This window comes from Bombina bombina, chromosome 3 (genome assembly GCF_027579735.1).
Source record: "Bombina bombina isolate aBomBom1 chromosome 3, aBomBom1.pri, whole genome shotgun sequence".
Lineage (NCBI taxonomy): Eukaryota > Metazoa > Chordata > Amphibia > Anura > Bombinatoridae > Bombina > Bombina bombina.
In genome coordinates, this window is record NC_069501.1 from 117,009,648 (window position 1) to 117,022,332 (window position 12,685).

Consider the following 12,685-nt stretch of genomic DNA (forward strand, 5'->3'; position numbering starts at 1 on the left):
ATCCTGTTTCCACTAGATTTCTGAGCTTTAAGTTTATCATCTGAACCCATACTTTGCGCTGCAAAATCTTTGAGTGTATAATAATATATATGTATAGTGTTAATGAATATACATCTGTTTCCAAATGTATTTGTGTGTGTGTGACTGTGTATATGTGTGTGTGTGTGTGTGCATATATATATGTCTCTGTGTGTGTGTGACTGTGTATATATATATGTATGTGTGTGTGACTGTGTATATGTGTGTGTGTAACTGTATATATATATATATATATATGTCTCTGTGTGTGTGTGTGACTGTGTATATATATATGTCTGTGTGTGTGGCTGTGTATATGTGTGTGTGTGACTGTATATATATATATATATATATATATATATATATATGTATATATATATATGTCTCTGTGTGTGTGTGTGACTGTATATATATATATATATATATATGGCTGTGTGTGTGTGTGTGACTGTGTATATGTGTGTGTGTGACTGTATATATATATATATATATATATATATATATATATGTCTCTGTGTGTGTGTGTGACTGTATATATATATATATATGGCTGTGTGTGTGTGTGTGACTGTGTATATATATATGTCTGTGTGTGTGGCTGTGTATATGTGTGTGTGTGACTGTATATATATATATATATATATATATATATATATATATATATATATATATGTATATATATATATGTCTCTGTGTGTGTGTGTGACTGTATATATATATATATATATATGGCTGTGTGTGTGTGTATATATATATAATACATAATATACATAATCATTGACATCCAGTAGTGACACAGCATTTTCCACTGATTTGTGTCCTTTGTCTGTCTGGGCATATATATGGTCCTTAAAGTCAATTTACATTTGACATGTATACAGATGTTACATTAAGGGGTGTGAAACCCAAAAATATTTGTTTCAAACAGACCATGATACAATTTTAAGAAAGTTTCAAATTGACTTTGTTCTCATGGGATTCTTTGTTTAAGAGAATCTCTAGGTAGATAGTGTGCATGTGTCTGGAAAACTATATGGCAGCAGATGCTTTTGAGTGCTTGATGGCAAGTTGGCAACAGTGCTTGAGCAATGTAAAAGATTGTTAAAAGCGTTCTTGTAAAACTGCTGCCAACACCTTCACACTTTTGAGCCTACCTACTAGCTTTTCAACAAAGGATGCCAAAAGAACAAAATATATTTGATAATTGAAGTCAATTAGAAAGTTTTTTTTTTAAATTGTACACTCTATATGAATCAATAAAGAAAAAAAAAATTTTGTTTCATGCCCCTTCCAAGGGACATTAAACCCAAATGTTTTCTTTCATGATTCGAATAGAAAATACAATTTTAAACAACATTACAATTTACTTCTATTATCTAATTTGCATAATTTTAAAAAATATCCTTTGTTGAATAAAATAGCTATGCATATGGGTGAACCAATCACATGAGGCATCTATGTGCAGCCACTGAACCTATTCAGATATGTTTTTCTACAAAGGATATCAAAAGAATGAAGCAAATTAGATACTAGAAGTAACATAGAAAGTTATTTGAAATGGCATGCTCTTTCTAAATCAGGAAATAAAAAATGTGGGTTTCATGTCACTTTAAGGGATTAAATACTGTGAGGTGGACAATAAAGGTACCAGTTAAAAAGAACTGTAGGGCCCTGTTGCTAACCTCTGGCATCAAAAGCATAAATGTGCGCTGGTATTACAAGTCAGGTTCAATGAGAACATGACCTCGCGTTTGTATTGCCTGGAAACCTTCCGCTCACAAGAGAACTCTTCAATAGGCTCGAGAGCCTCGTTTCCATGCCGTGAGACACGGCAAATCATCTAACGCAGCACGGGGACAACTTGCGCAGCGCTAGACACCAAAATGAAAATATATACTGTATATAAATGAATATATATATTTGTGCACATATTAACACATAAATATATATGTATATAAGCATTTACAGTAAAAACACAGTCCCCATTCAGCTCTTTGTAAAGGCACTTTCAGTGCTGTTTTGTTTCAAACACCCCTTATCACCTCACTTTAACCCCTTCAAACTGCTTTGTGCATTTTTTTTTTTAAATAAAGATGCTTATAATTTTATCTTATTCTGAATAACTGTCCTCTTTATTTTAGGGGCATTTGGGGCAACTTTTTTTTATTAACCAAAGGTCTGACCTCTGGTTAATTGCGCTAAGTGAAACCACAAGCTCGCGGGAGCATTAACCAGCCACTTGTAATGGCTGGTTTTTTGACGTGAGCCCGTAAATGGGCAAATTTGCCCCTTTACAGGAGCACATAAAGATATTGCTCCAGTTGTAATCTAGCCCTTAGTGTTTAATGTCCCTTTAAATGATTTAATAATACAAATACCTGAAAAACAATTTAGTTTAACTATGTTATGATTTATTATAAAGAGCACTTTCAGATTAAGTTTACAACTCATAGTGGTAGCACTCAACAATTGTGTCTTCTTGTGCAATGAAGCGATAAATGCTTGACATTCCTAATAATTAGACAAAGAGTTCTCTAAACACCTTTGGACATGGGAACAATACCAAATCATTACACAAAATATCATTCTTTTCTCAGTGTAGCATGGCCAACAACAATGTTGTATTATTTGTATATCTAGATAAATAAAAAATTGTATAAAAATATAATAAAAATCTCAGTATTATGTCATAGAAATTATATTTTTTAAACTGAACTCTTTTCCTTCACAGAAGGGTAAAGGGAGACATCAATATTATTTCTTCTGAGAATGACATTCAGTGTTCTGATTAAAAGTAGAAATTAGTTTGTTTATGTGGCGGCAAGTCTAGGCCGCTGTTCATCCATATTTCCTGTATTATTTGTTCCCGCCGTTCTATCCTTTCGGCCAAGTCTGCCGCATCCATTCTGTTATTAATTGGATGTGAGTTTTTGCACAGCTCTCTAAACTCCTCTGAGAAGTGGGATTGCGATGAAGCATCTTCCTCCTCATCGCTGCTGGATACTGCCGTATCTTCACAGTCCTTCTCAGTTACAACGTGACCGTTCATTTTCTGGAGATTGCGCAAGTCTTTCCTCCATGAAACTCGGATCACAAGTGCAAACAGGGTAACGAGCAAACCGATGCAAACGCTTGACACGAAGAATAGAGCAGCTGTTTCAGGATGATCTAAACAAAGATATGTATGAAAAATAATTACATTATGAGTTTAACCCCATGGGTGATTTTTAAGTAGAAATGCATTGCAGCCTGATCTGGTAGCCAATGGCTTGAGAAATAAAGACAAGATTGTTTCCCTTAGGTTTAAGAAATACAGCTAAATCCAAACAGAATTCCAGCTACATAAATTGTAAAATTTATAATTATACAAGAATGTAAATTTTAATATTTAGCAACAAGTATTAGGCTATATATATTAGTTGTCTATATGACCAGGATAATAAAATAACTTTTTAATTGCTTAGTGTCAGGGTACCTGTGAATACCATTAAATAAACTACATACGTATCAAATCAATTTTGATATTTCAGGTCAGCTGTCTTCCTTGACATGAGTTGTGTGGGCTGTAGCCACAACAGAACAACCCCCTTCTTCTTGGTTACACAGGAGAGATTTAGACCTTTGTTCAGATAAGACAGATGGGCCACTTCAAAGTAAATATTAGCATTATGGAGCCCTCAGATGTGTATGCCCATCAGTGTTAATTTTGATGGCAAATTTCGATTTAGTCTTAGTTTTAGTTTTTTGACTAAAATGCCATTTTAGTTTTAGTCGTATTTTAGTCATCTGAATTGTTTTAGTCTAGTTTTAGTCAACTGAGTCTCCAGTAGATTTTAGTCTACTAAAATCTTTGGGGTTTAGGTAAAGTGTAATGCATTATTTAAGCATTTCTCTATAATTTGCAAACTGATTATATACTCCAGGAGTAACTATAACACCTATTATTATTTATGTTATTAAGGTTTAAACATGCAATACAGACACAAATTTAGCTGTTGTTATATATGACGTCTTTATTAAACTTAAAATTAAATAAAACCAAGTTTCACAAACAAACAGAAGTGCAACTTTAAAATATAAAAAAACAAAACTGTAAACTGTATTGGCTGTATTGCACATATTAACCAATATAAAAATTTTAACAGTTCTCTGTTAATAATTAAAACAAGTATCAAGTAACTCAACACAACAAAAAGTTTTTGCAGCTATCACAGGCACAGCAAAACTTAAACCCATACTCATGGGTTATGAATCTGTTGCGCTGCGGAATCTGTTGGCGCTCTACAAATAACCGATAATAATAATAATAAAATAGGAAGAATCAATTGATTGTTCACAGATTCGAACATTTTTTGGCAACGATATTAGCACTGCTCTAGAACTTCCAAACTCATTATATACTCCTGGAGTAAAGGCTTATTAACCTGTTTTTATTTATGGTATTAAGGTTTGAACATGCAATACAGATTTAACAGATTTAAACTGTTGTGGTATATAACATGTCTTTATTTATCTTAAAATTTAATAAAATTAAGTTTTGTAAATTTGACAAAAGAGCAGTAATTAGATATGGATTGATTATAACACCTTGCATAAAATGTTTTTGTCAGCAAATTTTGATTTACTTTTAGTCGTAGTCTTTTGACTAAAATGCCATTTTAGTTTTAGTCATATTTTAGTCATCAGAATTTCTTTAGTTTTATTCTCATTTTAGTCTAGTTTTAGTCGACAAAATAACACTTATGCCCATATATGTGTTTCCTGCCCAAGATGGGTAATAAACTTACAGGCCACCTGTAAGGAACAGTCGCTCAGTCTGAACTGAAAATGGAATATACAAACATACTCAGAGGACATAACCCTTATCATCTAAGTATTAAATACCCCATACTGAGTTCAAACCCATGGATTTCAGATGTGACGTCACTGTGAAATAGTGAAGAAAGTATTTTAAAACATTTTTAACCCTGTGAGTGCAGAAAACATATAAGAACGCAAATCTTGATTTTAAGAGGGGAAAATAGAGCTTCATATAAAATGAATTGTGTAATTTTCAAATGTTTCCTTGATACTCAGACTGTCCAAGTAAATTGTATAAATGTGTATTTGTAGATCTAAGAAGAAATGCCTAACAGTAGCATATTAGATAAGTATTTGCTGAATTTAATAAGTAACCATATAGTCAATTTAAAATGTCCAATTTATTTCAAAATTACTAACATTCTTTTTATTTTTCAGGCATCTGACAAGTGCATATGTAATTAGTGCTGTAAATTATATAATATGTTTTTATACACTCAGCAAGAGATGTACTGAATGTGAAATGTGTTGCATTTGTATTAATATGGGATAATAATCAAATGCAACTTTAAAGGAATCTTCTAAAATATTATAAGAAATACTCATATTTAGTCTTGAAATACTCAGGGTAAATAGTATGACATAATCCAATACACATGGAACATGTGGTTTGTTGATACCAGAAATTAAAGGACATTTAATAAACATTTTAAGGTGAGATATTTAAACTGCAGTAGTGTTGATGATGAGACTGCATTTCTGGTTGTCTGCTGCCATCTAGTGGTTTATGCAAGAATTACAACCAAAGGGGAATTGTAGTATCGGATAGCCATGTATTCACAGTGAGTCAATGGGAGATGTTCAGCTCCGGAAGGGCCTATCGAACTCTTGTGGGAATGATTAAAGAAAAGAAGGAGGGGTTATATCTTTGATAAATGCCCACACACTAGACAAAGGACAGACTCAAAGAAGCATAACTTTTGGAGAGAAAAATACACAGGTTTTGTGCCAAGCATATTCTCTGCCATTTTGTGGCACTTTCTTGGACAAAGGAAGATTTGAGGCCTGTATCCTTACAATAGTGGACTAAATTTTTCTTAGATGACCCACAAGAAATTCTGGAAGCTGAACACTCATTTGGTTATGTGGTAACGTATGGCTGCTCTATATTTTTAATATTTTAAACAAAGGTATTCTAAAATTATAGTTATATCGTAGTTGTGATTTAAAATGAGAATTTATTTTTGTATTTAATATTAATTAGACCAAGGGTAGTAAGTATACTGGTATTAAATATTAATGTTTAGAAAGAATTTTGTATTTTAATATCATAAATTAATTACAGTTATTGCTATCTATATATTTTCAAATTTGCCTTATTGTAGCGAAATGAGAGGTTATTTCAGGTCAGACATATTGACATTTAAATTGTCTGTTTGCATTAATAATATATACAATTTCTGGTGTTTTTAATTGAAGTTATATAGAATCATTTGTGGGCTAAGTAGCTTAATTATACTTGTCTGAAGGTTATCTTAAATCTATTGAGATCCAGTAATATTTGTGTGAAGTATCTTGTTATATTGTTTAACTAAACACTGTTAAGTTAGTGGTCCATATTCTGGTATTTTATTGTGGTATTTTAATGCGATTCATTGTGAGTAAAGTTAATTTTAAAGGTATATCGTTCATGATCTGTTGTATAGAATATTGTAACGAAATAAGCGTGCATAATTGATTCATCATCTAGTCTCTACTTAATATATTTCAATGTGTTTTTAAGGCTAACTAATCTAAGAATTTAGGAATAAATATTCATTTCAATTGTTTCGTATATACATTTTAATTGGAGGTTATTTTAAAGAATAATAATAATAAATAAATTGTATTATAACCTGGTATATACTGACATATTATTTGGAGGCACAGCTGTTAGATTATTATCGTTATCACATTGATATAGTATATTTGTAGTAAATAGAGATTATTATTTAGAAAAAAAAAACTATATAATTTTTAATCAATTTTTTTATTATTATTTCAAAATGAAGGTTGATATTTTAAAATATATACATATATATATATATATATATATATATATATATATATATATATATATATATATATATATATATATATATATATTTCCTCTTGTTGGTCAAAATTGTATTAGCGTTTTAAATTTAACTAAATACTAAGCCAAAATAATAATTTCTGTTACTAGAAGTGAATCAAATGAATCTGTACTCAGTGTTGAAATATATTCCTCAAAATTACCCCTCACTAAGGGCGATGTCCTTAAAATGGACGTCATAGGCCACATTAAAAATAGGTGTAAGATTGCGGATGATTTAAATGATTATATGGATATGCTTGCAATTAAGCATAAGAATATTGCTATTGATGATGGAAGGTGGAATGAAAAAAGTGTATTGTTCCAAGAATTATTAAAAATTAATCAATGCAATAATCTCAAAAAACGGGATGAACTAATACTCAAATCCTGGCCCCTTGTAATATGCATTATTGATTAAATGTCCACACACCTTATAGAAAAGGAATTGCAAATAAAGGGGCTAGAAGATGATATTCGCTCATCATGCAAGTGCGAAGAGAGTTTAGAAACAGCAGAAAATGAAATTGTTACATTTAAACGAGACATGGCCGCCTTAGAAGAGCATAACCAAGATTTAGTAGCCCAAATTAGACATTTAAAAAGACAATCTCACCATAATGAAACCCCCTCTATTAGCATTGAGGATAATGCAGGTATTTTAGAAACCCTAAAAGGACTTATGAGAAGTGAATTACACAACTGATTGGCTCAGAGATAAACTTCCCACATAGACAATCACCTCATGTTTTAAATTCAGGGAACTGCTACACTTCAGAGGGGGAGGACAGTGATTACAGTGAGTCATAGGGCGGAGCCAGCTACCCAAATAGTCCCCATAATGCTAATATGCATAAGGGATCTCCCCACAGTAGAAGGGCATATAGGGAACGCTCCAACCCTAACAAGAAGGTCCCTAGGAAGACCCAAGATGTGTCTAATAAGGTATATGACACCCCTAAAATGGTGCAGTACCTACATTTTCCAAAAAGGGAACCACTTCTATAATTGACCACTTAGAAACTTATGAGAATGCTTTATCCATAATGAATGTTAATAGTTAATTTTCTGCCCTGGGTATTTGAAAGTGAACATCACAAATTCTTTGCTTCACTAAAGGATATGAATGTTCATTCCTGGAGTGAAACAAAACGACAGTGCAAAAAGGAGTTTGGTTTTTATCGCACGACCGCGGCTGCTAAAGTGGCTGCATACGGTTTGAAATGTGGCGCGAATCAAAGCCCAATTAAATTCCTTTCTGCATTAAAAAGTGCATACAGTATGGCTGAAGATTACCCCAAATTTGAGACCTCAGAATTTGTGAATTTATTTTTTGAAGCACTGCCCTCACACATCAAAATGAATCTGGCTAGAGATTTTGATGATAACTGCTCATTGGACTGGCTGATCAAAGAGAGTACAAAGTTATACTCCATTAAGCAGTCCGGTGAACAGGGGGTTAAAAAGGGAACCAAGGCCCAGCCCCAAAATTGTGGCAGAAACTAGGGTGTCACCTAGCCCCCTAAACTTAGAGTCTAAAAAGAAAACTTATGCGGAAGAGGCCCGAGAAAACAGGCCTTCCCCACAAAGTTTTAACTCTGCCCCTTTCCCATCAAGGGCCAAGGTGCAGAGAGAATATACTCAAAATGGGGGGCATACCCAGATAAATAATTATCACCAAAGAGATGAAAACCCACAAGGTAATTGGTACCCCGTAAAAATAAATACCAAAAGTGGCAAAAATACTCTCAGGGTAACCAAACACCCCAAGTAAATAGCGCTCCCCAATATATTAACGCTGAACAAGTTGAACCCCACAGACAACCACGTCAAAATAGGAACAATAGCTATGATTCTGAGGGATCCCAAGGATCCAGGAATCAATACCCTGGGATAACAAAAAATCTGTCCATGGGTAGAAATAGCTTGTCCAATCAAGTGGGCCAACTCAGTACACAAATAAGTAAATTATGTACACTATTTACTAATATGAGTCAAGCTTTGACGGCTCAGCACCCTAGTAATCCTTTTTTAGGGGTACAGCCAGTGGCCAGCAGTGGGCCACAGGCACAGTCATAAGTACTGCGGTATTACCTAAGAGAGAGGGGAGAGATATACCAAATAAAATGATGAATGTCAATAATGGTACTAATCATGTTCTCTCCCTACAGCCCAGACAGAGACATTTTAGCTGTGATGACAAGCAACCTCAGCTGGCAAGCTCTAACAAACCTCTTCCTTTGCAGTTTTCTCCTAACCTTATTCCCACAGATGCAGTACACAGGAATCCTGTCAACCCTATTACAGAGGAAAGGACTGGTAAGAATGAAAATTTGTCTGCATCAGGTAACGTGACGGATTCAGGTAACTCGTGGCGAAGCCCACAGATGTGTAATCATGCTAATTTTATGTGTGAAATGGTGGAAACTGCAGGGAGATATTATGTATTAGCTGAGCTCCAGGATTCAGTTGCAAACCCTATCATGGGATTAATTGATACTGGATCTCAGGCGACTATTTTATCCCACAGGTACTACACACAGCTAAATGAGCTAACACCCCACAAACCTAAGATAAAAGAATTTGATGGTTCACTAATAGGTGGTGGGGGTGACTCTCTCAGAGTCTACGGTACAGCATGGTTAAAGCTAAGGCTGGGGAACAGGGTATAGTGGATCTGCCAACTGATTGTTTAATTATTGGTAGTGAATTCCTGAAGCGATTAAGCACCATAATTGATTGCATAAATAATGTAATTTGGTCACAAGTAAAAAGGCCTATTAATTATGAGCGGTCCGGTATATCTTGCACCAGACATAACTGTCACGTGGTGAAAGAGAAGCCAGATGCTATGGAGATTCATTTCAGGAATGACTCTGTACCTGAAATTACTATCCTACAAATAGATAATCAGACTCCTTTAAGTGGCTCTGATGGTAATATTTTTAAAATTTCGCCTGGAAAGATAGCCAATATTTTCTTAGACGGCGATATATTAACCATATCTCTTTACAAGGGGGATGCTAAGTCCCCTAAAGGGGGAGATCATTCTCAATTCCTTGCAGAAACTAAGAAAGTTAAGGATGATCTATGTATCCCTATGCAAGTGCATGACCTTGGAAAAACCAAGTATGCCAAATTGAGCTTAAAACAGGAAGCTAGCTATATAAGCGAAGGCTTATTAGCGCAGATAGCTGAACCTAAAGTGATTAAATATCTTTCTCCCCAAGATCTCTTGGTCCATGACCTGGATGACAAGTGTAAAAGCTATAACATCCCAGCTAAGTGTTTATTATCTATCTCCATAGGTAATAAATCAGCGAAGCACCTGTTTTTTGTTTTAAATACTCCCCATAATAAAATATACATTGGCAATGATCTCTTACATAGATATGCAATACAAATAGATTTGATTAACCTTTGCCTTTGGAGCAGGTTAAAGGGGGACCCTGAAGTATTTCAGTATGAAAATGCAGCCCCGAAAGCAAACCAGCAAATGCCATATGCTGTGAATATGTAGGTATCTAACGATGTTGTAATCTCTGCTGGGGCTGATAAATTCCTCTTATCCTTATCCAGGTAAAAAGAGGTCAGAAATTAATGTAATTGGGCTAATACCTGAAGGATACTTAACTGAAGAACAATTAATAGAACAATCCTTTGCATCTATGCCAGAGGGACTATTTACAATTCAGTCTATTTATCCCTTCAGCTCAGAGGAAGGCATCTGTAAAATTGAAGAAGCCTCCCTAGTATCTGATCAGCTGATCAAAGAGAAAGAATACCCCAATACCCAGAATCATGGGGGCAATGTAAATTATAATCAAGGGGATCTCACCTCTAGGTTGGAAGAAGCCTATGAGATAGGACAGCCTGAAATCTTCCCAGGATTTTAGCAAATAGTCGAAGAGCAAATCTCCTTAGCTAATGGCCAGTGATGATGGACGCCAACAGCTACGAGAACTCCTGATGGAGTACAAGGATATGTTTGCTAGGGATTCTTATGACTGTGGGACTACAGACTTGCACATTGCAAAAATTCAAACAGATCCCAATGCACCACCTGTCTTTGTTAAACAATACAGACTTCCTTTAGCCTCATATGATTCTCTTTTAGAAATCACAAGGAACCTGGAAGAAAGAGGTATCATCAGACAGGTGCACAGCTCTTATAACAATCTTATTTTAGGTGTTCTTAAGCCCAATGGACAATAGCATTGTGTGTTGACTTAAGACAGCTAAACAAATGAGTGAACATGTCTGGCTAGCCTGTGCCATACATTGACCAGTGCCTAGCGCAGATGCAGGGATCCAAAATATTCACTGCCACTGATGTGCACAGGGATATTGGACCATAAAGGTACATGAGGTGGACCAGTATAAGCTTGCATTCTCGTTCCAAAAGGTCCAGTATGCATTCCAAAGGCTCCCATTTAGATACATAAATTCAGGACATGAATTTGCTGTATTCGTGCATAGGCTATGCCTGATGCACTGGAAAGGGGGGCCTTATCTTATGTTGATGATGTTTTAATCAAAAGCACAGACTTTGAAAAACACATCACAGAACTTAAACACGTCCTCAGCCAACTTAAAAGGGCAGGTGTCAAATTATCCCTACAAAAAGCTCAATGGTGCCGCACTCGTGTAAAGAAAAAGGTGGAAGCTATAATAAATTCTAGGAACCCAACTAACTTAAAGGAATTGAAATTATTCCTGGGTATGATGAATTATTCTCGCAAATTTTTTTATAATTATGCAGACTTAGTTAAACCACTGCTACTTCTTCTGAAAAAGGGTGTGAAATGACACTAAAGTGAAGCTCAAGAGACAGCCATCAGAGAGCTGAAGAGAAAACTCCCTCAAGCACCTTGCTTAGCATACCCTGAAGGGGGTAAACCTTTCTACTTAGAGACAGGTTACACAGATATAAGCATGAGTGCTGTTTTATACCAAAAGCATGATAATTTAAGCAAAGTCATTGCTTATGCGAGTAAAACTCTATCCCCAGTAGAAATAAAATTTAGTGATTGTGAAAAAGCCCTCTTATCTACTGTATGGGGTCTACAAAATTTCCGCAGCTATATACAGGGCAAGAAAATTATTGTACAAATGGCCCATCAGCCTTTGCTATATCTGCAAAGTGAGAGAATAAGAGATGGGAACCTGTCTAACAGCCGCATAACAGCTTGGACTCTTTCATTACAAGGCTAGCCTTTAGAAATTCGCTACAAACAATAAAAAGAATCCAGTCGCACAGGGGCTTGCTGAGCTCCATGACTGTACTGCTAAGTATCATGGGGAAGAGTTATTAGAAGATGATTTCCTGGAGGAACAATTGCTTTCCCCATATAAAATGTATAATGAGGACCATTGTCAAACATTACCTTGGGTATATGTTGATGGTTGTTCTTACCATGCCACTATTGATAATGAGGGCAGATTAGTCGCCGGCATTGGTATAACTTGGATAAATGGATTACTGACTCAAATTATGTGCGTGACAGTTTTGTTGAATACCTGCCAACTTGGAAAAGAAATGGCATGCAGAAAACTAACAACAAACCAGTCAAACATGGCAAGTTCTGCGAGATTGATAATCTAGTGGTATCCAATGGGTTAACCATACACTGGAAGAAGGCCAAGGGTCATTCCAGGATTATAGGTCCTGATAAGGAAGGCAATGATCTTGCGGATTCATTAGCCAAACATGGAGCCATAACTGGAGAACTCCTTAATATCGACCACTTAAAG

At 35.0% G+C, this 12,685-nt stretch overlaps 1 protein-coding gene across 2 annotated transcripts in view; it reads right to left on the reverse strand.

Moving 5' to 3' along the window:
- Window positions 1-2,407: 2,407 nt before the first annotated feature.
- EVA1C (eva-1 homolog C) overlaps window positions 2,408-12,685 on the reverse strand; it is a 246,102-nt gene continuing 235,824 nt past the window's right edge. For both annotated transcript variants that reach the window (XM_053705972.1, XM_053705971.1), the window contains one exon: window positions 2,408-3,186. In XM_053705972.1, coding sequence (XP_053561947.1) covers window positions 2,807-3,186 — 380 coding nt within the window. In that variant the 3' untranslated portion in view covers window positions 2,408-2,806. The remainder of the gene's footprint in view (window positions 3,187-12,685) is intronic.